The 27,380-nt window shown below is 44.9% G+C and overlaps 1 protein-coding gene and 1 pseudogene across 5 annotated transcripts in view; both read right to left on the reverse strand.

The window, feature by feature from the left end:
* Window positions 1-27,380, reverse strand: part of NOX4 (NADPH oxidase 4) — a 100,985-nt gene that overhangs the window by 21,324 nt on the left and 52,281 nt on the right. For all 4 annotated transcript variants that reach the window (XM_079973825.1, XM_079973822.1, XM_079973823.1 and 1 more), the window contains 2 exons: window positions 26,927-26,987; window positions 6,395-6,476 (listed from right to left, as the gene is read on the reverse strand). In XM_079973825.1, coding sequence (XP_079829951.1) covers window positions 6,395-6,476; window positions 26,927-26,987 — 143 coding nt within the window. The remainder of the gene's footprint in view (window positions 1-6,394; window positions 6,477-26,926; window positions 26,988-27,380) is intronic.
* On the reverse strand, window positions 24,644-25,108 carry LOC307215556 (protein MANBAL pseudogene; annotated as a pseudogene). Its single transcript has one exon. The product of its transcript is annotated as a protein MANBAL pseudogene (transcript).

The raw sequence follows: 27,380 nt of genomic DNA on the forward strand, positions 1-27,380 counted from the left end.
TGGCAAAAAAAACCCAAGGATGTTAACTGCTAGACCAGTCCTGGCTCTGGTGTAGCATCTGCTGCTGTTCATAGGTTTGCTGCCTAAGCACGGGAGCAATTCTGCAGGTGTAGTCAATGGTGCTGTATCCTTTACCCTCTGCTCCACATAAAACAACGAACACATAATTCTCCAAGTCTAGTCCATGAGGCTAGACCTCATTTAGTTGGAGAGATTGCACTAGACTTGGATGAGCACATGCAGCTTGAAGAAGACGCACACATTTGTCCATAGCCAGGATGTCACAGAGATCTAGCTATAACAAAAGTAGAGCAAGACTTCTCGTAGTCCGTAGCTAAACTGGCACCTCTACACGAATCACTGAGCGTCAGAGTCTGACAGCTTGATAAATGAACATCTCCCTCTCCTTTTCGAAACCTTTTTTTTTACGGCTGATGTCAACACTTTCAAATCGCTCGCTGTATATTTGAAGCGCTCTTTTTTGGTGTTATTTTCAAAATGGCAGCTATCTCCAAAATGAGAAAGGATATTGAGTCATGTCAGATCTGGTTTTCAATCTGTGTTCTCTGCTCAAAAAGGGAGAGAAGAAGTTAGAAAAGAGGGGGAAAGAAAAGAAGAGGATGGAAAAACATTGATCTTAGGTGCAAAGACCAATGTCACATTGTAAGTGTCTGCACTGTACATCTAATGCAGTATCATACCACTTTAATCAGCTTCTCCCCAAAGAAACCTGGGAACTTTTTTATTAAACGTTTCCAGAGTGGTTGAACCATCTATCTCCACCACATGAATGCTTAATGCCATCACATCCATAAAAACCCCCATTGCCCTTGGCAAAGCAAGTGGCCCTGGCAGAGTATTGGGGGGGGGTACTTAAAAGGTAAAGGGTAAAGGTCTTAAAGGTAAAGGGACCCCTGACCATTAGGTCCAGTTGCGGACGACTCTGGGGTTGCGGTGCTCATCTTGCTTTATTGGCTGAGGGAGCCAGCGTACAGCTTCCGGGTCATGTGGCCAGCATGACTAAGCTGCTTCTGGCGAACCAGAGCAGTACATGGAAACGCCATTTATCTTCCCGCCGGAGCAGTACCTATTTATCTACTTGCACTTCGTGCTTTCGAACTGCTAGGTTGGCAGGAGCAGGGACCGAGCAACGGGAGCTCACCCCGTTGAGGGGATTCGAACCGCCAACCTTCTCATCGGCAAGCCCTAGGCTCTGTGGTTTAACCCACAGCGCCACCCGCGTCCCGGGGGGTTACTTACATATCCTTAAATTGTGGATCTCCCTCCCCACAGAGTTGTGTCTGGCACTTCCATTGTTTTGGAGAATGCTGAGGACGCACTTGAATTGTATATTTTCAGGACCCACATTATTTCTGTGATTGTCTTAAGCTGCTTTTAGTAATGTATACTAATACTTCCCTGGGACTTTAGGGCGAAGGGCCGGTAATAAATTAAAACAAGAGCAACTTTCAGCTCAGCCCTAATTTTTAATTCAAACTCTGTTTTACATAGGTTTCATAAATTTCTTCAATATTGGCATGTGTGTGTTTGTAGACTCTTTCTCTCTATAGCAGGGGTAGGCAACCTAAGTTCCGTGGGCCGGATGCGGCCCAATCACCTTCTAAATCTGGCCCGCAGATGGTCCGGGAATCAGCATGTTTTTACATGAGTAGAATGTATCCTTTTATTTAAAATGCATCTCTGGGTTATTTGTGGGGCCTGCCTGGTGTTTTTACATGAATAGAATGTGTCCTTTTATTTAAAATGCATCTCTGGGTTATTTGTGGGGCCTGCCTGGTGTTTTTACATGAACAGAATGTGTGCTTTTATTTAAAATGCATCTCTGGGTTATTTGTGGGGCAAAGGAATTTTTTCATTCTTTTTTTTCAAAATATAGTCCGGCCCCCCACATGGTCTGAGGGACGGTGGACCGGCCCACAGCTGAAAAAGGCTGCTGACCCCTGCTCTATAGGGTGTATTTATATATAGTCCTCAGCTTGTTTGCTAATGAGCTGTGATGCCAACGAACCATTTCCTGTAATGAGCATACAATTTATTGCAAAGGATTAATTATATTACAAATGGCAGCCAATGGCTCAAAATAACATATGTAAAGATTTCTCTTTTAATGATCTGCCAAAGTGTGGCTGACTCTCCCTGTGTGGAAAACACAGAACAAAACGAAGCAAAAGAAAGGAAAGGGAAAGCAACCAGTCCTTATTCTTCTCTGAGAAGGGCACCGTTTCAGCCAATCCTGTTGCTGAGCTATAATGAAGGACCATTATCATTTCAAAGAGTGCTACAGCTCAATAATCTAAGCAGCATGAGATGGTGGTTCAAAGACTTTGTGGTTTTAAGAGAGGGAGAGTACCCACTGCTTCTGTGGAAATGAACAAGGAGTTGAAAACGTTCAGCAGATCTCGCCATTAGCTGCCAGGAGACACAAGACCTCAAGCAGTAACAGCGGGAAACTTTGCCTTGCATCTAATTATATGATAAATACACACACACCACAACTCTGATTTTTCTAAACACACACACACACACACACACACAGATAGATAAGGTGGCATTCCATTGAAATTCACCAGTAAAAATGAGCTGCCATTTCTTCTTTAGAAAAAAAAAGTTTTTTGAGGGTGGGGCAAATGAGCGAAACACTTTCTGAATATCTGGAAGGTGAATTCATTCATAAGGAATCTCTGCCACACCTTACATTGGCCTATGTTGGTATTTTCAATGAATCTGAACACACTGAGAGTGTCTTATGAATGGTTCAACATGCTTCCAGATCATTGGCCATGCATCTAAGCTTGATCTGTCTTGATCCATTCATTTTTTGCATTGCAAATGAACGCACATTGACCCCTTCACAAGACTGCTTTAGCGTTGCCAACTTTTCAACTGCCACCCACTGCTGTGCCTTTTCTATACACATCAATTTGCTGCTAAAGGCACAAGAGCAACTTAAAGGTAAAGGTAAAGGGAACCCTGACCGTTGCGTCCAGTCGCGGACGACTCTGGGGTTGTGGTGCTCATCTCGCTTTACTGGCCGAGGGAGCCAGATTACAGCTTCCGGTTCATGTGGCCAGCATGACTAAGTCGCTTCTGGTGAACCAGAGCAGCTCACTGAAACGCCGTTTATCTTCCCACCCCTATTTATCTACTTGCACTTTTGAACTGCTAGGTTGGCAGGAGCAGGGACCAAGCAACGGGAGTTCACCCTGTCGTGGAGATTCAAACTGCCGACCTTCCAATCAGCAAGCCCTAGGCTCTGTGGTTTAGACCACAGCGCCACCCGTGTCCCTAAGAGCAACTTAATATTCTCTTATTTTGCTGTTTCATAGGCCAACACTACTTTGCATGCCATTCCAAAAATCCCCAAGCTTTTTCTTTATTCAAATTAGGCCTACTTTTTTCCGGCGCACCGAACTACTCATGAAACCAGATTGACACTTGCAAACCCACTGGGAAAATTCAACATCGGTTGATTAGCACCAGTGAAATGTTACTCATGCAGGTGGACTGTCACAAATTTGCATCATCTTAAAGCTCTGGCTGAAAGGTGTCACAGAGGTTTGTAATTACCTGGCTTGAAATGCAAACTCGCCCAGCTTGCAAAGCTCGGCTAGGTTACAAACTGAGCAGCATTTTCAAGCAGAGTTCCTTTCTGGCTTGGAATCAGAGCCCTCCCTCTTTCCCCGAACACCGCAAGGAGAGAAGAATGCAGATGGACATGATCACACTTTTCCAAAACTTCGAGGACAGCCACAAAGATTAGTCCCCCATAGCCCCAGATCTAATGGACTTAACTTACAGAAGGCTAGATCTTGGTTGAACATTAGAGGAAATGCATCAATGGTAGGAGCCATCTGACAATGGAACCAATTATTCGGTTAGGAAGATTTCCACCTCCCTGGAGGTCATCAAGGACAGGCTATCTATCATCTATATCTATCTATATCTATCTATCTATCATCTATCTATCATCTATCTATCTCTATTATCTATCTCTCTATCATCTCTCTATCATCTATCTATCTATCATCTATCTATCTATCTATCTATCTATCTATCTATCTATCATCTATCTATCTATCTATCTATCTATCTATCTATCTATCTATCCAACTAACTATCTATCTATTTATTGTCATCTATCTATCATCTATCATCCATCATCTATCTATCATCTATCTATCTATCTATCTATCTATCTATCTATCTATCTATCGTCATCTATCTATCATCAAAATCAAAAATGCCCTCTTCCTTCCCCTTTCAGCTTTCTTCATTTCTTCAATTTATTTATTTTTAAATCCAACCTCAGTGTATTTTAGCTAAACTCAAGATGTGAAAAAAAGAAATATTCACACAGTAGAATAGCAGCAATAAAGGTTGCTGTGAGGACAAATGCAATGCAGTTGAAAATGTGATTTTGGTTTTAAACACATTGTAAGGAGTTTGTATGGGAGTATATTGTATTTAAAAATAGGGTATCAGAGTTTTTAGGGGGCTAACCAGGTTGGGATAGCTGGGATAGCAGGCTTGTTGGGTTTTGAATGTCTTATGTAGATTTTTCAATTTTGTTGTTCTGTATGGAACAATGACAGTACAGATTATCGTATTGTATCGTAAAGCATACTAACTACATGAAACCATACAGATGATGATACTAAAAACAACATCATCAGACAAGCAGAACCGTTCTATGTCCACTTACTTGGTTCAATAGGACTTCCTCTTCAGCATGCATAGGACTGAAGTCACAATCCTAGTAAATGTTTATCAGCACTATATATTCTATAAAATGCATGAGGAACTCTTTGCTGTTCCAGGCTCACTTCCTGCTTGCAGTGGCTCAACCTCTCCTTCACTGAACACCCAACCCACAAACATGGCTAAATATCATTGAATGGCAGTAATAGACACCTTCCTTCCTTCCTTCCCTCCTTTCTGTTCTTAACACAGGAGAGGCACAAAGAGCTTCTCTCTGAGAGACAGTGTAGCTGAGGAGAGGCGCTGAAAGACCATTTTGGGGTCCTATCTATTTTTCTGGTCTTTTAGGTGTGGCAGCCATTTTGTGCTATGTCACGCTCCCATGGCAGCCATCTTGCAACTAGATCACATGGCACTTTCACAAAATTCCAGATAGATCCGTCAGCCCAAAAATGTTGGTTGCCTCCAACTAGATAACTAGGCAGATCGATGTAGACCAAGTACAACAAGAGAAGACACAAGAAAAGCAAGGTCCTGTTACCCCATATCTGTGCTACCTCTTAATAAGCATGGTTGTTGCCATTTTGGCTACCTAAGGGGCAGCACTCAAAGATATCATTTGGAATTGAAATACAGAGTAGGTATACAGAAAGCCAGGTCTCAAGCATGACAGAGGGTGGATCTTCACACAGGAAAAAAAATGCTAGAAATAAGTCATAAATTAAATCGTTGTAACAAAAGAGAGAAAAACGCTATGTAAAATCACATAAAAAAGTTTTGTGCTCTACAGCGCCATCTGGTGCTGCATGTTTATAATGCATTGAAAACAATGGTGTTTTTTACTAGTGTAGCTGAGTCCTAAGTGCAGAACCCGGATTGGGGTTATGCAGATGAGGAAGTGGAGCTATGCAAATAAGATGAGCCTTCCTTCTCAAAGGCTATAGGTCGCCAGGGGCAGGGGGCAGATTTAGCCCCCGTTCCTCAAAGGATGTATTTCTGTATGGGAAAAAAGTAAAAACCACCCCATTTTGGGATACTGCTGAGGTCACAACCGAACCTCCATCACTGCAGACCCAAAGACATTTTGCACGTCTTGCATGATAGGAAAAAATCTCAAGATCTTTGTGGCATGCAAGCCCCCTCCCCCACAGCCCTTGATAATGATGGACAGCTTGTTAATTAACAATGAAAGTGGCATCTGATTCTGATGGGCGCCTTCTAATTATGGATGCGCTCTCATCTATCTCTGTCTTACCTCTCTTTCTTCTGAAAACAAGCTCTCATTAGAAGGTGCCTCTGTTTACGATTTGGCTGCCACAAAAACCAGGTCCCTGATTCAGTCGGTTTGCATGCTTCAATGGTTGTAGCAGGCTGTGACGTGTGGGTGTGCGTGGCACCTACCTAGGATGCCTTGTTAAAAATCCAGGTGCGCCTGTCATCACGAGAGAAGGAATACCAAAAGACACATAGAGGGATTAACCTAACTAGACCCTTCCTTGTGTCGATGCACAACATCAATGAAAGCAAGATGCAGCCCAGACACTGAGATCAGTGGCTTATCCATCAGCCTGGGAGTGCAGATACCCATCTCTTTTGCGGCATGCGAAACCACAGGACGAAACTTACCTTTTTTTCTTATCTAATTCTTCCCAAGGAGAAGGTAATGTTTACTTACTTAGGATAACGCCTCTGCTGGAAGACCGGCAGGATCTCAGCATCCCAAGTGGAATGGAGGAATAGCAGGTCCCGAAATCTCTCTGTAAAACAGCAATAACAACAAAAATGATGAATGATTGCAGAATCCAACTAGCCCAACTGCATCGGTGCAAGGCTTTTATCATATGTGGTGGACTTGTAAGGTAATAAAAGCTTTCTGGGAGATGATATATAATGAAATGAAAAAAATATATGCTTAAAATAACTTTGTTAAGAAACCAGAAGCTTTTCTATTAGGAATTATAGGTACCAACATCCCAAGTGAACAGAAAAGGCTTTTGCAACAGAAAAGACTGTGCAACACAGATGCTACTAGCCCAGAGATGGAAAGAAGATAAAGTCCCTACCAGAGAGGAATGGCAAACCAAGCTGATGGACTATGCCAAAATGGCAAAGCTGACTGGAAAACTCAGAAACCAAGAGGACAGAAAACATTATAAAAGAATGGGGGGGGGGATTATAAGTTATTTAGGAGACCACTGTAAGCAGATGAAAACATTAGCAGGAGTTTGATTTCACACGTAGTGTAACAATAACCATGGATAATACGGCTTGATATAAAAATTGGAGCATGGAAGAATATGTAGTATTAAATGTTGAAAATGGGACCCCATGGAGGGGGTGATGGGGAAGTCTGGAGATTTGGAGGAATTTCTCTATGTGGATATAATTTTCAATTCTTTGTTTATAACTCTGTAAGTCCATTCTTAAACCAAAGCGTTCTTAAACCAAGGCGTGCTTTCCCATAGCAGCGTGGGACTCAATTTACAAATGGAACACACTCAACAGGACGTGAAACATGTTCTGCTTCCAAGGCAAAGTTCACAAACCAAAACACGTACTTCCGGGTGTTTTGCAGTGTTCTTAATCCAAGTTGTTCATAAACTAAGCCATTCTTAAACCAAGGTACCACTGTATTCGTAAAACCAAATAAAAATGATTTTTAAAAACCCTGCTCCAGAGGGGGGGATGGGGAAGTTGTGTTGAGGAAGCATAATTCCTTGTGTCAATAGGATGAATTTCTTGGACGCCACCTCAGGCCTGCATGCCGGTACATAAGAAGAAAAACACAAAAATCCACAGTTGGGCAATACCAACCAAAATGTCAGTAAACAATGGCAAAGTTTTTACAGCAGCCAGGCTAATCCTGTCCAGGAACTGCTGTAGCTGGAGAAACAGAAGCTAGGAAACGGCACTGCTTGCCACAGAGAACACTTGGGCCACCGGTGACAAAGACCAATATCCAGGAATAACCCCAAAGAACACACTTGCACCTTCAGAAGAAGTGCAACACCATTCAGAAGAGGCAACTTGTCTATCTTGCGGACCCACCTACCCAAAGAACCTCCATTTCCCTGGGATTCTTGTACAATTGATTGGCCTTCATCCAGCCCACCACATGTGGAGAGCGGTTGTGCGTTTTTGCAAGCCAAAACCAGCCTACCAAGGGCTTGGTGAACTTAGTGGGTTTTTGCTGGGTAAACTTTCCTTCCCCAGGAGTCAATGTGCTTTAACTGTATGGTGTTCATGCAGCCAGAGAGAGAAAGAGAATCATAGAATCATAGAATCATAGAGAGCATTATTTAGTTCGGGAGCAGTGGGCTTAGTTTGATGCCAAAGCGTGTTCTCATTCATAGAGAGCATATGTTGTGGTGGGGTCTGGCAGGCCACCCCTCTGTTGCTCAGCGGGTTAGTTTGGATGACCATCCAGAGTGATTGGGCAGTTGGGTTGTTGTTGGGCAAATTTTGGTGTTGCAATTTAGGGTGTTGGACCAAAGGTTATAAAGTGAAGTCACACAGCACTGACTAGGCTCTTTTGCTGTGTGCATCAGATCACCCGCCCACCCTCTCTAATTTAGAGATCTTGGTTGACCTTGCTATGCCTGCTTTTGGGGCAGGGGCCTGGTAGGAATTTTGTCCAATTGGCTGACTGGCTGGTGCCATTTGGTTTTTGCCTACTGCGTAGCAGATCGTCACAACTTGTAAGGTTGCGGTTAGGCATTGGTTAAAAAATTGGTTGGTGGAGGGGTAAGGATTGGCGGTGCTGCTGCAGAAAGGGACTTCCGTTAAAGGAATCCAGGGGCTTGCCATTCTTTCGTCCGTACCCCTGAAGGGGGCTTAGAGCCGCGCAAGCCCTCAGGAGCATGCGGAAGGGGGTGTGAGGGTCTGTTGCGCAGCTCCATGCTCTCCCCAATATTGTTTTCCCTTACTGGCTTTCACTGGAATCCGGAAGTCAGTTCTGTCCCTGGGCGTGGGGACAGATAGTCATAACCAATGCCTAAGCAACCACTCACATTTATGTATTTTAATAAAGTTGTGGCCAAAATTATGCCAAAAGCCTTAAACAAAAATTATGCGTGAAGTGTGAATTATTTGTGAGTGGCTTGGAGGACCTCGACACGCAAATTATCTTACGAGTTCCTAACACTCAAGGGTTAAAAGTTCTGCTGTGTGATCACCTCCTATGAGAGGAGGTGGTGGCACGGGACCCACTGATGCTACAAACATCCCTAGCTTCCTTTAAGGAGCTGGGCGAAGAAAACCACTTGGAAAGACAAAAGCATTCCTAGGGAGTTAGAACATGAAGCCACAAAGCCTCACAAAACAAATTTTCTTCTCTCTCTGTTTCTCCTGTTCCTGGTGAATGGAGAAACCTTCCTCCTGGGGCAGCAGGCCTAAACAGCTGCACTTCATACACAATTAATCCTTGCTTTTTTTTGGTTACCGGTGCTGAAAATGTTCCAGAAGAGAGACAGATACAGCGCTGTTTAGAGGAGGCCAAAATGCCACCGAAAAATGCATCAGGGCTGAAGGGTGCCATATGGTCAGGAACTGGCTTGTCAACTTGAATAGGTCTATATCTGTGTAGACCACCAGATTCCTCCTCCTCCTTCTCCTGATCATGGAGGCACCTTCTGCTGCCTCCACTGAGGAGAGACCATTGCTCAGGGGTCGAGAGCATGCAGTGCCAGCTTCAACCTCTGACATGACTCCAGTTAGAGTAGCGGGACTGGAAAAGATCTCTAATTGAAGCCTTGAGGGTTTGCTCCTGGTCACAGTAGACCAGTGATGAGGAACCTGTGGCCCTCCAGATATTGATGGACTTAAGAGCTCCGTCAGCCCCAAGCAGCATCACCAATGATCAGGGTTGGTGGGAGTTGTAGTTCATCAACATTTGGAGGGCCTTCGTGTAGCTACACCCTGAGGTGGTAAACTGCTGCTCAAGCATTTTATTCTATTCTTCTCCTTCAGTCACAAAAGCCAGCCGTAAGGGTAACGTCTACGAATGGGTAGAAAACTGCCTTCAATGTGCAGAACAGAGGGGGTGGTCTCCCTCCCTTCCCAGCTCAGCACCATAATGGTGAAGAAAATACTATCCCCCTCACCATAACTTCTGCTGATCTGCATATTTACATGGGGGGGGGAATGTTTTTAAAAAATAATATTGAGCTGTACTAAATCCAGACACTCCCATAGAGTTGTGGTACCTGACACTCCTGAGCCACTGAATTTGTATATAAATTAAAAGTAGACCAAATGACAAATTAGCAGTCTTGAGAACTTTGACCCCTAGACACTTCTAGCTGTGAGGTTTTTTTCATTAGCCTTTGGTTCTCACAAGCAGATGTCCACAAGAAACTTGCAAGCAGAACATCTTTCTCCCCAGCTATGATTTTCCACAAGTGCTATTCAGAGACCTGTTGCCACTGAGAGTGGAAATAGAACATAGCCATCATAGTTAGCCTTATCCTCCATTGATTTGCCTAATCCTCTTCTAAAGCCATCCAAATTGGTGGCCATGCAGACTTATTTTGCAAGAACAAATTCGTTGTGTGTGTGTGTGTGTGTGTTCTTGAATGTTTCTGTCTCTGGGTTTCTATGCCGTGGTAATGCAACCCTTTCACCAAAATAAAAACAGCCACCTGTGTAACGAATGGAAAAGAAACATTAGGTGCAAATTCCCAAATCGCTTACTCTAGAGTCACGCTATTAAAACTGGAGACCTTGCAGACACTAGCTAGGATCCACAGCTTTGCAGCTGATCAGCACACAGCCTCTAGTCAATTTTCGCTGAGCAATTCCCTGAGCTGAAACACACACACACACCACCCAAAGCACTTTGAAGTTTCATCTTCCTGGACTGCAGCTTCAAATCGGGGCGAGCGGCAGAGGGAGGGGGAGAATCTTGCATGACTTCTTCCCGTTTGTGTTTTGAGATAGGCAGTCTGATATTTAGCGGAAGAAGGATGGAGAAATATAGTGAATAAGAGAGATATCCGAGGGCTTATCCACAATTCCCCTTGTCCTGTTGAATTCCCCCAAGGGGAATACAGCTCCTCAACACTCAATAATTTTATTATTTGCTAGATTGGAGTAAACAGCAATTTGAGTTTTCCCCAGATTTCCCTCTGTTCCAATTCATCACCAAAGAATGGTTTTTCCCTTGGGAAGGAGGTGGGCAAGAGGAAAACCCATAGAGAACCATGCTTTCTAGGCACAGTTCAAGCTGCAAGAAGCCTTTGAGGGAGAGGAAGGCTCCCATTTGCTGTTCAGTGGACCTGTCTGGCTGAAAACACTGAAAAGTCTCGCTGTAAATGCTTTCATTCAGCAGCTGCTTTGAAGCGAACAGGGCAGTGTGCACAACCATCAGACCCCAGCTGGATTCTAATTAAACTTCCTGTTCACATTAACTTGGAGAGTCTGCTGGGATGGATGCTCATGCATTTTCCCAAGGCCTGGTCTCTTTGGAGGTTCCATTTCCTGCTAACAGCTGACTGGAGTGCAGTGCTGAAATCCTTGAGAATCATTTGTTGTGGGAAACCCTTTTTCCTAACGAAGAAAACAAAACAGAACGAACCTTCTCCCAGCCCCTTCGGAGCAAGAGAAGCAGGAAATGTTCTGTATAGGGAGAAGAGCCCTTGGATGAATTACCTCAGCTGATTCCCCTCCTTGAGGAGGCTGCCCATCATAGATAGAGAAAAGTTTTTCTTCTCTCATAATAGTAGAAACCGGGGCCATCTAAGGAAGCTGGATATTGGAAGAGTTAAGGCAGTCCTTTGCTATTTCATCTTGAAAAGATTATTTATGTATGCGTCGACAACCGCAAGAATGCTTTCCGCCCAGAAATGGAAGGAAGAGAAAGTCCCAGCAAAAGAAAAATGGATAACCAAGACGGTGGACTATGCCAAAATGGCAAAAATGGCTGTGAGATCAGACGCCAAGATGGCAAGAAATTTAGTAAAGAGTGGAAAAAAATTATACAGTACCTTAAAGATCACCGCAGAAATTTTAAAATGTTAGCAGGATTGTTATAGCACATATAATGTGATAAGGCTAAAGTTAAAAATGGATATAAATCAAATTTGAAAAATGTAATTAGATGCAGTAGAACGAAATAGAGAAACATTGGAAACCGGGCGGGGGGGGAATCAGGTGATTCAAGTAATCTCAGGTGTATAAAAAATTGAAAATGATTTAATTGTATAAGGATACTATTTAAAAAAACGGGGTGTGTGTGTGTGTGTATGAAGAGTCAAGACAGATAAATAAAGTACTTCTTCACACGGCATGTGGTTAAGGGACGGAACCCGCTCCTTCAAGAAGGGGACAACAGAGGAAGGGATGGTTGGACAGTGTTCTCAAAGCTACTAACATGAGTTTGGCTGCATGGCTTTCTTAGAAATTCCCTACACAGTGGCTACAGATTTGTGAGTGGGCATGAGGCCAAGCAGAGATTTGCATACCTCTGGGGCTTCCATCTTGTGTTGTAAGCACAAAACAGCATCCATTCCCATGAAAGAAGTGTGTTTGGGATTTATGTTGTGGCTGGCACAGAGAATTGCATTCCTTTTTTAAAAGATAATTGCTTTCGAGTGCACACCTTGGAAGAAGCCCACTGGGAACCAGGGCAGGTTCAGATGGAGACAAGGCAGATGGCAACTAGCTGACCAATCTAGCACAAAGTCAAGAGGCATTCAAAATTCTCCACTTCCTTCCTTTATTTTGGAGGTAGCTAGTACTATCCAGGACAGTTATGAGGAGCAGTGAGGGGAACTTTCTGCATGCAAAGCAGAAGCTATTGTTGTTTTTGTTGTTTAGTCATTTAGTCGTGTCCGATCCCAGAGCACACCAGGCACTCCTGTCTTCCACTGCCTCCCGCAGTTTGGTCAAACTCATGCTGGTAGTTTCGAGAACATTGTCCAACCATCTCATCCTCTGTCGTCCCCGTCTCCTTGTGTCCTCAATCTTTCCCAGCATCAGGGTCCTTTCCAGGGAGTCTTCTCTTCTCATGAGGTGGCCAAAGTATTGGAGCCTCAGCTTCAGGATCTGTCCTTCCAGTGATACCTTAGGGCTGAATTCCTTCAGAATGGATAGGTCCAAGGGACTCTCAAGAGTCTCTTCCAGAACCAGAATTCAAAAGCATCAATTCTTCGGCGATCAGCCTTCTTTATGGTCCAGCTCTCACTTCCATACATCACTACTGGGAAAACAGTTGTTGTTGTTGCTAGCTAAGGATGATGGGAGTTGTAGTCCAACAACAGCTGGGGACCCAAGTTTGAGAAACACTGACACCATGGAGCTTTGGCCCTTCCCCTAGCAGAGGTGTGAAGGACCTTTGACCTGCCCAGTGCAACTGAACTACAACTCCCATCAGCCAAAGCACAAACCTCTCCCAACCAAGGGCCAGTGCACCTTATTGGGGCAGAGGACCACTGCTGTAAAGGGTTGCTGAGAGAATGTTAATGCGCCAACACTTTATGCATGGGGGAATATCTATTGGAGCCTGGAACCATGGTTGAAGTGGAAGACATGAGGATTTTTTGCAGGGACCATAACTTGTGACCAAGGAAGCCGTCACGAGGAGAGGCCATTTCAAAGAGTTGCCCCATGCTTGGAAAACCCAGCTCTATTTCATTTTGTAATAAGATTTTTATTAAAAATTTTCATAATATAATAAGCTAACAGCTACCACAAAATACAAATAAACACAAATAAACACAAATAAACAAAGTAGCAGAGAGAGTCCTCTCCTAAAGGGACTTCTTAGCCCTTGCCACCCACAGAAGATAGTGGCTCCTCCTTTCCTTTCTCCTCCCAGCCTCTCAACCAGGGAAATAAAGATTTCTCTGTCTCCCATCCAGTGCTCTCCATCAACCATCTACCATCCCCGGGAGTATGTGATCCTTGGACCTTCATAAAGACCCCAGACATAGGACTCCAAGGTGGGGCGGGGACAAAGAAGGGAGACAAAAGGAAGGAAGAAAGGAAGGAAGGAAGGAAGGAAGGAAGGAGAAAAAGAAGAGAAAGAAAGAATAAAAAGAAAAGGTAGGATAATCGAGAAGCTGGGATGATTGAAGCATGGAAGAATGAGGAAACCCCAATGAAAGAACAATGGCAAGAAAAACTGATGAGTTATGCGGAGTTGGTAAAGTTGACATAAAAATTACAGTGGTACCTCTGGTTGCGAATGGGATACATTCCAGAGCCCCGTTCGCAACCTGAAAGGAACGCACCCTGCATCTCCGCGTCTGCACACTGCTTCTGCATGACATCATTTTGCGCGTCTGCGCATGCGCGAGCAGCGAAACCCTGAAATAACCCTTTCCGGTACTTCCGGGTCGCTGTGGGATGCACCCTGAAAATGCGCGACCTGAAACAAACGTAACATGAGGTATGACTGTACGTGAGAAGGACAACCATGATTTCAAGGAAGAATGGGAACTTTTTACAAACTATCTAAAAAAACCAACAAAATGATTTGGACTCCTTGGCAGGTTTTGAATAAACACGCACAAATTTATTAGTAGAATATATGACAGATAAGGCAATGATATGTACCATTTTTTAACATGCAGAGAATAAAATGTGCAAACAAATCAGAGAGGGGAGCTGAGGGAAGTCCTTAGGGGGTGGGAGAGGGAGGGAAGGGGGGGAAATGTAACTGGTTATTTTGCCTGATAATTTGTTTTGTTAAAATGGTTTAATAAAAATATTTTTTAAAAAAATAGAGAGAGAGAAGTTGGGGTGATTGAGAGGCTGGAAACCCCAATTTCTCAGTCCTCCCACAGCGTCATTACAAGGGAGTACAAAACTATGCCAGCTAATCTGATGGAATCCCAGCAGAACTGTGCCACCCTGGAGAGCTCCTTCAGTAGATGTGCCAGGAGGTGCAGCGGCACTAATCAGCAGCAGGGGTGGCCCAGCTGGCAGCAAACCTTTTTCATGTTTGGATTCAGCAGCACTAAACCCACCCTTCTGCCATTCTCCCTTCCTGTCACACGGCTGCCTTCCGACACCTTATTTCTAAAAGGCATCAGTGTGTGGCACGCTCATGCCTTCAGGATGCTGGCAAGGTCTAAGATGAGGACATGAAAGGCACAAGGAGGCCACCAGGTGTAAACAGGCAAAAAAAGGCATCTGCCACACAGAGGGAGGGAGACTTCACTGCTTGCAGATCCACCTGAGCTATAGGTGTGTGTTACATTTCTCATTCTCTAAGCACAGGGATTCGGGGCGGGGAGGGGCGATTCAATTTGCATTTAAAGGTGAACCTATTTAATTTGCACTTTCTGAAACCATCTGCCCACTGCCATCCTTTGGAATTTGCAGCCATCCTTCGCAATCAGCACTTCTCTGCATGCTGCAATGCAGCCAGCCAGCCAAGAAGAGGGTACAAAACTGCATATACAGTGGTACCTCGGGTTACATACGCTTCAGGTTACAGACTCCGCTAACCCAGAAATAGTGCTTCAGGTTAAGAACTTTGCTTCAGGATGAGAACAGAAATCGCGCGGCTGCTGCGCGAGGTCCCATTAGCTAAAGTGATACCTCAGGTTAAGAACAGTTTCAGGTTAAGAACGGACCTCCAGAACAAATTAAGTACTTAACCCAAGGTACCACTGTACCAGGGTTAAGTGTGCATAGAAATTCGTATCTTAGTGAAAACAGCGTGCAAGTATACATCTTATTAGCGAAAACTGCTTTGCAAAAAATGAGCATTTTAGGCAAGAGTGCCTACAAAAATGTCAGTATTAGGAGAAATTCTCATTCAAAGTGCTGATGAATTTTCATGAGGACTTAAAAAACAACAACCACATAAAGGTACAAGGTAAAGGGACCCCTGACTGTTAAGTCCAGTTGCGAACGACTCTGGGGTTGCGGCGCTCATTACATATTTTTGTGGAAATGTGGAAAACTAAACTTAAGACCCGAAAATGGGAAACTGAACCCTCTACAAGAATGCTGTTTTAGGGAAGGAGATGCAAAATCAAAACCAGAAGCTGCTTTGTACAGAGTCAAACCATCGTTCCAAAGAACCTAGACTTGTCTGCTCTGTCTTGCCTCTGGCAGAGACCTTTGATATCACCTGCTACCTTTTTTTTTCTTTGATAACATTTCCCCCCCCCAAAAAAAAAATAACAAAAACAACAATACAAGAACAAAGCACGACACGACAAAATGACTTCCCTCTAGTTCCTTCCTTGGTTGTATTATTTATCAACTTACTGCATGTCCATTATTAAATTTAAAACCTATTTAAACTGCCTGTTATCAATTCAAAACAAAATTACAAGTAATCTTAAAACCATGCTAATGTATTAACCTGTGTACACTGCTTTTGTATATATTTGCAATAAGCACCTTCCATTCTTCCTTAAATTCAAGATATCACCTGGAGATGCCTGGGACTGAACCTGGGGCATTGGTCACTGGTCCATCTAACTCAATATTGCCTTCACTATCCGGCAGCAGCTATCCAGGCCAGGAGTCTTTCCCAGACATACCTGGAAATGCCAAGGACTGAACCTGGGACCTTTTTCATGCAAAGCAAATGCTCAAGCCTCAAACCAGGAGTTGCAAAGAAAACACCTGTTTCGCTGTTTGTTTGTTGCGTGGCGAGTTCCCGCTCCCCCCCCCCAGTGGAAATAAAGACACAAGACACAATTATTAAGGTTAATGGGCTAAATATGGCCACAACTTTATTGGTTACAGGTGATGAGCAGTATTGGCTTAGGCATTGATCCTAACTGACTATATCCGACTTCAGCCCGTCCGCTTGAAGTCTGGGAAGGGTTAACCACCAGTAGGGGGAGTCCTGCTGATGCACATCAACTAGGAATTCCCCCGGGGACACCAATTGGGGGCGTGCCTTAGGCCCCCACCTCCATAGGCTTCGGACAGGGCCACACCCCCTGGAATTCTTTACCGGACTACCCTTCAATATGTGGGGCAGGTGATGGCGTTACCTCCCCTCTTCCATCTACAGAGCAATCCGCCAATACCCAGAAAGTTGTGACAATTTGTTACGAGGTAGGTGAAAACCAAGTGGCTGGTGCCAATTTGCCAAGTGGAAAAATTCCTACCAGGCCCCGCAACGGCGACCAACCAAGGTCCATAGCAAGGTCAAGGAATGAAAACCTTAAAGGGCGGTGTGGGTGGGAAAAACAGGAACAGCTGGCAGGCGGCAAAGAGGGAGATCCCTGGCTGCGTCCTGGTTTAAATAAGGCAGGCCACACCCCCAGAGCCAGCCAATTGGCTGGCCAGGAGGTGACACGGCTGGGAATCCCCCCATCACATGGGGGCTGCGTTCCAGCCGCCACGCATGTGTGATGGAGCCGTGAAGCCCGCAACTCCACCTCCTCCAAATGGCGGAAGTGACCTTTATTACAGCAGCTGAAACAGTTGTTCGGAGCTGCCATCGCCCATTTCCTCCCCTCTCCCAAATACCCATAAAATATAACTGCATAATCACATGACGTCATTCTATGGTGAATCTTTGACAAGAGGCTTGTCTGACCCCTTCCCTATGTTCCATCATTCCGGTTGTCTAGACAAGCTTTCCTATACAGGTTTTTCTGCTGACTCTGGTTTTAATTATTTGTCTTTCTTTCTCTCACTCTTTTTTCTCTCTTTTGCATTCTTTCATCTTTTTGTTTGTTTGCTGATTTTGCATCTTGGTCTTGTTGTTGTTTTAAAAATAAATCTAAGCACAATTTTTTTGACTGTGGAAAAGCAGGATCAAAACAATCATATAAATAAAAAATAAAATGGATTGTTGGTTGATAAAGAAAGAAATGGCAGCTACTGCTGAGATTTGCAGCCACACACAATCTTTTGGTGAATTGGGGAAGTCAGCATACCTCAACTTGTGTGATGTATCAGCTAAGCATGCAGAGTCCCAGCAGACTTTTCAGAGATTTTTGGCTCCCAGCAAAAAGCTTCTCCAAGAGTTCCAGGTTAAAGAGAAAACTTCTCTCCCACACAGTTCAAAGGGTCTATTGCATCCAGACACAAGACAAAGCTAAAGTTTACTACCTGGTTAGTGGGGTAGAAGTGGAAGGATCATTAGGCGCGAGTGATCATGCTCTTCTGAAGTTTACTATACAGCGGAAAGGAGCAGCCAAGCATACTAGGACTGAATTTCTTGACTTTAAGAAAGCCGACTTCATAAAACTTAGGGAAGTGCTGGGTGAGATCCCATGGACAGTAACACTAAAAGGAAAGGGAGTTCATGATGGCTGGGAGTTTGTCAAGAGGGAGATAGTAAAAGCACAACTTCAGGCAATACCAATGAGACGGAAACATGGAAGGTGCCTAAAGAAGCCAGGGTGGCTATCTAAAGAACTTTTAACTGAGTTAAGATTAAAAAAGGATGTGTACAAAAAATGGAAAAGGGGGGAAACTACCAAAGAGGAATTCAAACAAATAGCCAGCACGTGTAGACACAAAGTCAGAAAAGCTAAAGCACAGAATGAACTCAGGCTTGCTAGAGAGGTTAAAAGCAACAAAAAAGGCTTTTATGGGTATGTTCGTAGCAAAAGGAAGAACAAAGAAACCGTGGGGTCACTCAGAGGAGAAGATGGTGAAATGCAAACAGGGGACACAGAAAGGGCTGAACTCCTCAATGCCTTCTTTGCCTCAGTCTTCTCCGATAAAGAAAACAATGCCCGACCTGAAGAATTTGGAGCAAATGATTCAGCAGAGGAAACACAGCCCAGAATAACTAAGGAGATAGTACAAGAATACTTGGCTAGTTTAGATGTATTCAAGTCTCCAGGGCCAGATGAACTGCATCCAAGACTATTAAAAGAACTGGCAGATGTGATCTCAGAACCACTGGCAGTCATCTTTGAGAATTCCTGGAGAACAGGCGAAGTCCCGGCAGACTGGAGGAGGGCAAATGTTGTCCCTATTTTCAAAAAGGGGAAAAGAGAGGACCCAAATAATTACCGCCCAGTCAGTCTGACATCAATACCAGGGAAGATTCTGGAGCAGATCATTAAGCAAACAGTCTGTGAGCACCTAGAAAGGAATGCTGTGATCACCAATAGTCAGCATGGATTTCTGAAAAATAAGTCATGTCAGACTAACCTGATCTCGTTTTTTGACAGAATTACAAGCCTGGTGGATGAAGGGAACGCAGTGGATGTAGTCTACCTTGATTTCAGCAAGGCATTTGACAAGGTGCCCCATGATATTCTTGTAAAGAAGCTGGTAAAATGCGGTCTTGACTATGCTACCACTCAGTGGATTTGTAACTGGCTGACTGACCGAACCCAAAGGGTGCTCATCAATGGTTCCTCTTCATCCTGGAGAAGAGTGACTAGTGGGGTGCCACAGGGTTCTGTCTTGGGCCCGGTCTTATTCAACATCTTTATCAACGACTTGGATGATGGACTCAAGGGCATCCTGATCAAATTTGCAGATGACACCAAACTGGGAGGGGTGGCTAACACCCCAGAGGACAGGATCACACTTCAAAATGACCTTGACAGATTAGAGAACTGGGCCAAAACAAACAAGATGAATTTTAACAGGGAGAAATGTAAAGTATTGCACTTGGGCAAAAAAAATGAGAGGCACAAATACAAGATGGGTGACACCTGGCTTGAGAGCAGTACATGTGAAAAGGATCTAGGAGTCTTGGTTGACCACAAACTTGACATGAGCCAACAGTGTGACGCGGCAGCTAAAAAAGCCAGTGCAATTCTGGGCTGCATCAATAGGAGTATAGCATCTAGATCAAGGGAAGTAATAGTGCCACTGTATTCTGCTCTGGTCAGACCTCACCTGGAGTACTGTGTCCAGTTCTAGGCACCACAGTTCAAGAAGGACACTGACAAACTGGAATGTGTCCAGAGGAGGGCAACCAAAATGGTCAAAGGCCTGGAAACGATGCCTTATGAGGAACGGCTAAGGGAGCTGGGCATGTTTAGCCTGGAGAAGAGGAGGTTAAGGGGTGATATGATAGCCATGTTCAAATATATAAAGGGATGTCACATAGAAGAGGGAGAAAGGTTGTTTTCTGCTGCTCCAGAGAAGCGGACACGGAGCAATGGTTCCAAACTACAAGAAAGAAGATTCCACCTAAACATTAGGAAGAACTTCCTGACAGTAAGAGCTGTTCGAATTTGCTGCCAAGGAGTGTGGTGGAGTCTTCTCCTTTGGAGGTCCTTAAGCAGAGGCTTGACAACCATATGTCAGGAGTGCTCTGATGGTGTTTCCTGCTTGGCAGGGGGTTGGACTCGATGGCCCTTGTGGTCTCTTCCAGCTCTATGATTCTATGATTCTACCTACGATGTAAAGTTCTTTTGTTCTTTAGAGCAAAAATACATAGGTACAGATATACCAACACATAAGGTAAAGGACCTCTGTAGGGTTAAGTCCAGTCAAAGGCGACTATGGGGTTGCGGCGCTCATCTCGTTTTCAGGCCGAGGGAACCGGCGTTTGTCTGCAAACAGCTTTCTGGGTCATGTGGCCAGCATGAGTAAACTGCTTCTGGCACAACGGGACACCGTGACGAGTGCCAGAGCGTACAGAAACGCCGTTTACCTTCTTGCCGCAGCGGTACCTATTTATCTACTTGTACTGCTGTGCTTTTGAACTGCTAGGTTGGCAGAGCTGGAACAGAGCAACAGGAGCTCACCCTGTCATGGGGATTCGAACCGCCGACCTTCGGATCAGCAAGCCTAAGAGGCTCAGTGGTTTAGACCACCACACCATGCTAGCTAAACCCACAGCCTCTTTCCCTTGACTCTTGCAGATTCAGAGTCTGATAGCATCAGGATTTGCAAAAACAAGACTTGATGAAAGTGATCCTGAACCAACATTCCTGAACCATTGGGTGGGTGAACGTCACATCAAGTCATCAATTCGACCTCACCGGTGTTGCCATGGTGATCCAGTGCACCTGGTACTCTTATCTCAGAGCATCAAGACACGAGACCGAGCACTGTGCAATCTAACCCATTGTTTCCCAACCTTGTGCCTCCAGCTGTTTTTGAACTACAACTCCCATCATCCCTGACTAGCAAGACCAGTGGCAAGGGATGATGGGAATTGTAGTCCAAAAACAGCTGGAGGCACAAGGTTGGGAAACACTGATCTAACCCATTGTTCACGTGGCATAGTGGTTAGAATATTGGACTAGGACCTGGGAGACCAGGGTTCAAATCCCCACTCGACCATGAAGCTCACTGGGTGACCTTTAACCGTCACTGCCTCTCAGCCTAAACTACCTCACAGGGTTTTTTTTTTGGGGGGGGGATTAAATGAAGAGTGAGTGCACCAAGTACACCACCTTGAGCTTGGAGAAAAAGATGGGGTATAAATGCATATTATTATTATTATTATTATTAACGATAAATAACATCATTATGAACAATAAACAACAGAAATACAATAATTTATTTATGCCTCTTACTCTATTCTTCTGCCACTCTGGGATTAACTCCTGTGAGGTGTTTTTTTTTTAACACTGAAAGAAAAATGAAACTGTTGCAGAAGGAAGCTCAAAAAGAGATTAAGGCGATAATTGCTTGTTTACCACCGTTCATTAGAAGATTTTTTTTTTCCTTTAAAAAGTCACAAGCAATTAATGAAAGTTGGCTAATGAAGGGGCTGTGTCGCTCACCTTGTTCTGAAGCCACAGTCTTATTTCTCTAACCCCTGCCCGCCCACTGACTCCTGGGCCCCCACCAGCTTACATCCAACGCTGTCAGGCTGTGGTCACTATCGATTACATGCTTCAGTTCTTCAGTAGCTCTAATCACATCTCTTGGGTTGCGGAGGATGATGCACTGCTCAGCGAACAGCTCTGACTTTTTATCGCTAAATTATTGCAAGCAGCAAAGGACCTCAGTAGCCTTCCAAGCACAGCCCCTACTCAGTAGGGCCAGCCAACCCCAGGGTTGAGGGGTCCCTCCAAAAGGTGCTGGCCACTGTTGGCCACCGTGATTTGTAATGCACCAGAACTCTGGCCCTTCCAGAGAAGTGCATTGTGGGAAATTCAGATGGTGGACGCCAAGTTCTGTCATTGATGGTTCAGAGGTGCTAGTCAACAGCCAGAACTGGGAAACGTCTGAGATTTGGAGAGTTGCCAACAGTTGAGACAGTGGGCTAAGCAAATGAATGGCTGATTCAGTATTAAGGGAGATTTGGTGGCACTGTGGGTTAAACCACAGAGCCTAGGCTTGCCAATCAGAAGGTTGGCGGTTTGAATCCCCATGACAGGGTGAGCTCCCGTTGTTCGGTCCCTGCTCTTGACAACCGAGCTGTTCGAAAGCATGAAGTGCAAGTAGATAAATAGGTACCGCTCCGGCGGGAAGGTAAATGGCGTTTCTGTACGCTGCTCTGGTTCGCCAGAAGCGGCTTAGTCATGCTGGCCACATGACCCGGAAGCTGTACGCCGGCTCCCTTGGCCAATAAAGCGAGATGAGCGCCACAACCCCAGAGTCGGCCACGACTGGACCTAATGGTCAGGGGTCCCTTTACTTTTTATCTTGGTATAGGGAAGGCCCTAGCTCAGTCATAGAGTTTGTGGCAGAGGTTTATTCCAGCCTAGCTGTGTACCACACTTACAATTGGCAAGAAAACTTCTAGATGCAAAATCTGTGCTCTGCCACTCTGACTCATATATTGGCAATCTTTTAGGGCTGTACCCAGCTAGAGTTGACTCATTGGAATAAATGGCCCTAAGTTAGTTATGCCTATCAATTCCAGTGGGTTTACTTTGAGTAGGACTAGCATGATACATGACTAGCAAGATTTTTTTTATTTTTTAAAAAATGGTAGTAGGGTTTAAACTCCTATAGCCTAGAAGCCCTTCTCCAGAGTCTACTGGTCCCAGTTGCAGTTATTTGTTGCTATTAGAAGTGCACTCTGCACATGCTCAGTTGAGGAACGTTTGTTGATGTCCCAGGACTAAGCTGCAGCACAAACACGTGCTCTCACACACAGCTCAGATGCTGATCCAAGGCACAAATTTTGCCATGAACATATGTGTTACATAGGGAAGGACCTATTAAATTATTCCACTTATTTTTGTAACGCAGCATAAAGCAAGCCTTGCAAACAAAACTATCAGATTAGCATTCATCCTAATTATTCTGCATACAATATAGTTTCTATTGTAGTAGACTGTGCAACGTCGTACAAACATACCTTACAGTATTAACGTCAGCCTGAAATATATTTAGAAAAGGAAGCAGGAGGGAGGTTAGAATATTGCTCGTATTTGCAGAATGCTTTTATGTAGCTGGTTTTGTTTTCCTGGCTGTTGCATTCTTGGAAAGTAAAGACAAGCCCTCTGGCCACAGCTGTCTTCAAAGGATGTCAGCCTTAAAACAAACACGACATGGTACTAAAAGGTGCCGCAAAGGGATGCAGATCAAATAAAGGAGCAGAATGAGTTGGAAACGAGTGACGTAATCTACAAAATATTTACCACAGCTAAGCTTTTGGGGGCAGAAGAAAGTAACACAGGTCATGCTCATGAACACACTGATGGTACTTGGCACATTCATGGACCACAAATCACATTTTTGCAGTCAGCTCCAGGCTGCTGTAGCAATTTATGGGGGATCAGGTCCTGTGAGGCTCTTTATATCCTCATTCCTGCCCGCACCACTCCCTAGACTGGGAGGCAGGGCAGGTGAGAAGAGGAAGAATCTAATCCAGTTGGTCCCATGAACCTATTTCTTCAAAGTGATGCAAGACCTGGTCACATGGCAAGCACGGTGTGTGTGTGTCGGGGTGTGTGTGTTGTGCATGCCCACAGAGCTATCACACAGCCACAGTAACTGACATAATCTCTCGCCCTGACCTAGCCACTGTGATCCACGCGATGGTCACCTCCAGAGTGGATTATTATAACTCACTCTACGTTGGGCTGCCCTTGAGACTGACCCAGAAACTCCAGCGGGTGCAGAATGCCGCGGCGAGATTCCTTACGGGGTCCTCGCTGCGGGATCACATTCACCCAGTGCTATACTACAGCTACATTGGCTCCTGGTGGAGTACAGGATCAGGTTTAAGGTGCTGGTTTTAACCTTTAAAGCCCTATACGGCCTAGGACCCTCGTACCTACAGGACCGCCTCTCCTGCTATGTCCCGTGGAGCACCTTACAGTCTTCAAACAAAACCATCTTGGAGGTGCCAGGCCACAGGGATGTTAGGCTGGCCTCAACCAGAGTCAGGGATTTTTTGGCTGTGGCCCCGATCTGGTGGAACGCTCTGTCACAAGAAACTAGGGCCCTGCGGGACTTGACTTCTCTTCCAGCTCAGCCTGACCCCCACCTTTGGCAATCCTCACAGAACTCTAGCCCAATGGTTGCCATTAATTAGATTTGAACTGATCTTATAATGAAATGATTTTAGAATGTTGTATTATTTTATTGTTGTTAGCTGCTCTGAGCCCGGCTTCGGCTGGGGAGGGCGGGATATAAATAAAAAATTATTATTATTATTATTATTATTATTATTATTATTATTAAAACCTGTTATTTGAACACTCTCTTCTGTTGACCCTTATAGAGGGTTGCCCATGCTGAGTTTGTCACAGCAAAAAGCTACAAAGAGAGACTCATGACACCTTAAGGACTAATGAATTGTGTCATGTGCTAAGCAAGAAATAAGTAAACTGTGGCCCTCTAGATGCTGTGGTGCTAATATGTATATATTAATCTGTTTGCTCCCTATGCCAGGCCTGATCAATGGCAACTTTGCCCTCCTACTTCAATGGGGCTTTTTCTGTAGAACTCTAGAAGTTGTTGAACTCCAGCTTCCATATGTTAAGCTGGCTGGGGATGATGTGAGTTGGAGCCCGGCAATATCTGGAGGGCCACAGGTTGCCCAAAACGTGATATATGCATAGCTTTCCCCAAACTGTGTTACATTTAAGTTGTACTTCATCAATGCAGTCTTGAAGAAAGCTCAATGGTCGATAGTAACACTGTCTTGAAAGTTTCATCATTAAGCTGTTTTACCACTTCTTCTTGGTTTCTTTCTTGGGTTTCTTGCTCAACGATACTGTGGCAGCTTTGGGTTTCTTTACCACTTCTGAACTTTTTGTCTCATAGTTTTCAGTGTCCATTTTGTGTGTCTCTGGAATGGGAAGGATAATGGCCAGTACACAGATGAGTTGAAAAATGGCACCAAAGAAGAGGCCATAGTGCAGGATGTTCTGCATGAACGTAGGCTCTGGGATTTCAGGGGGTGAGAAGTCCAGTTCAGCATCCATTTGGTGAGACAAAAAGTTCAGAAGTGGTAAAGAAACCCAAAGCTGCCACAGCATTGTTGAGCAAGAAACCCAAGAAAGAAACCAAGAAGAAGCGGTAAAACAGCTTAATGGTGAAACTTTCAAGACAGGGTTACTATTGACCATTGAGCTTTCTTCAAAACCTGATGTAAGCTTTTACTTGAACTAGAAACGAGATAGATAGATCTACAGACAGATAGATATTAGGCTGCATACAGCTAAGTTGATGTGCTAGTGGGAGCCAGCACGAGTCCCACTAGTGCAACAGGACTTGCCCGCTCCTTCCCTCTGTGCATCCCCCCATGTCCCTGATCCCCAAATTGGCTCTGCAGGGTCAGGACAAACCCCAGCTCAGCGGGCAGGCGAAGAAGATGGGAGATCATGCTGTTGAGCAAGCAGAGACGGTTCTGCCGATGGTAGATTTCCACCCACTACTCTGAACAGCAGCACAAAAGCACAGTTTATGACAATTTGATTAGAGCTTAAAAGTACACAAAATGACCCTTCACTGCAGCCGGTAATAACAGGGGCTGGCAACCTAAGGCCCATGGGCCACTAGCAGCCCACGGGAGTTGTTTAACTGGCCCACGAGCTGCCCCCAACCAAGCCACCTGCTCGGTGAGTCCCCACACACTGCGCTAAACCGGCGCATCACAGCACGGCACGGAGACTCGCTTCCGCGGCACCAGAAATCGTGTCTGTGCAGACGCCGAAAATCACGGGGAGGTGTGCAATCTGGCCCACAGAGGGATCTCTGCTGAAGTGAAGTGGCCCAGGCAAGAAGAAGAAGAGTTTGGATTTGATATCCCGCTTTATCACTACCCGAAGGAGTCTCAAAGGGGCTATCATTCTCCTTTCCCTTCCTCCCCCACAACAAACACTCTGTGAGGTGAGTGGGGCTGAGAGACTTCAGAGAAGTGTGACTAGCCCAAGGTCACCCAGCAGCTGCATGTGGAGGAGTGGAGACGCAAACCCAGTTCACCAGATTACAAGTCTACTGTTCTTAACCACTACACCACACTGGCTCTCAAGATAGACCTTGCCGACCCCTGGGTCATATAGTAATCAGAAAAATGAGAATACAATCAGCCACTGATGCTGTTGGCATCCATTTATATATGTGGGTCCCACCCCCCACCCAATTTCATCCTCTTCCACCACCATCACACACTCACCCATGACTCAAGTTTGAGCAAATTTCATTTCATACTCCCCTTGCTATCCAGCCTTTCGAATTCCCCTCCCCACAGGAGGTTGTGGACTCTCCTTCCTTGGATGCTTTTAAGCAGAGTTTGGATGGCCATCTGTCATGGATGCTGTAGCTGAGATTCCAGCATTGCAAGGGGGCTGGACTAGATGACCCTTGGGGTCCCTTCCAACTCTACAATTCTACGAAAAGTAAAAGCAGAATTCCTCATTTCCTGCAGAGGCCCAGTGGACCCCAGTGACGCTGTCACACAGCCCGAGAGAAGCATATCAGAACATGAAAGCAACTCCGTAATCTCAGCATGACATAGGTGTTAACTAACCTGGAAGCCAACCAAGCGGCTGGCATTAAAAAATCCCCTTATCTAGCAAATGCACATTTCAGCACTGACTTCCACAGCCACCACATGTGGCCCAAAGGCAAGCAGGTTGCTGCACACAGAAAATAATATTTTGAAAGGAAAAAGCCAAGACACGGGCCGTATTATTAACAATTAGCATGACAATCAGAACAATTTGTCTGGACTCAAAACAACAACAACAAAGTGACATGTATAAGCACAGCTGAATGAAGCCATCAGCACAACTGCAATAAAAATCACCCAGGGTGGGGGGGCAAGCCCCTTGGAATCATGTTCTAAACAGCGTATGATTTGAAATTGCCATCTAGATGGAAGCTGCTGAGGAAAGGGGGTTTCAGGTCAAAGCCGTCTGTTAAGAGAGAGATTAAACCAACATTTACCTACCTGTCCAGTCGCCAACGACCTTAACGTGAACCCCAAAAGTTGCTTCAGAAGCTGTTGGGCACTGTGGGGGGAAATAAAATGAAGCGTGTTGAAATTCAGTTGTGGGGGGAAGTAATTAGCAATACAGTTGAACCCACAGTTCCACCAAATCTCCCTTAATACTGAATCAACCATTCATTTGCTTAGCCCACTACAGTGGTACCTCAGGTTACAGACGCTTCAGGTTACAGACTCCGCTAACCCAGAAATAGTACCTCGGGTTAAGAACTTTGCTTCAGGATGAGAACAGAAATCATGTGCTGGCAGCGCAGCGGCAGCTGGAGGCCCCATTAGCTAAAGCGTGCTTCAGATTAAGAAGTTTCAGGTTAAGGACTTCCGGGTTGGCGCCATCGCCGAATGGCGGACTCCCTCCGAGCTCCGGAGGGAGTCTGCTCGGCAGGGGCTGGGTTCTACC

Source organism: Podarcis cretensis (assembly GCF_951804945.1).
Source record: "Podarcis cretensis genome assembly, chromosome: 4".
Lineage (NCBI taxonomy): Eukaryota > Metazoa > Chordata > Lepidosauria > Squamata > Lacertidae > Podarcis > Podarcis cretensis.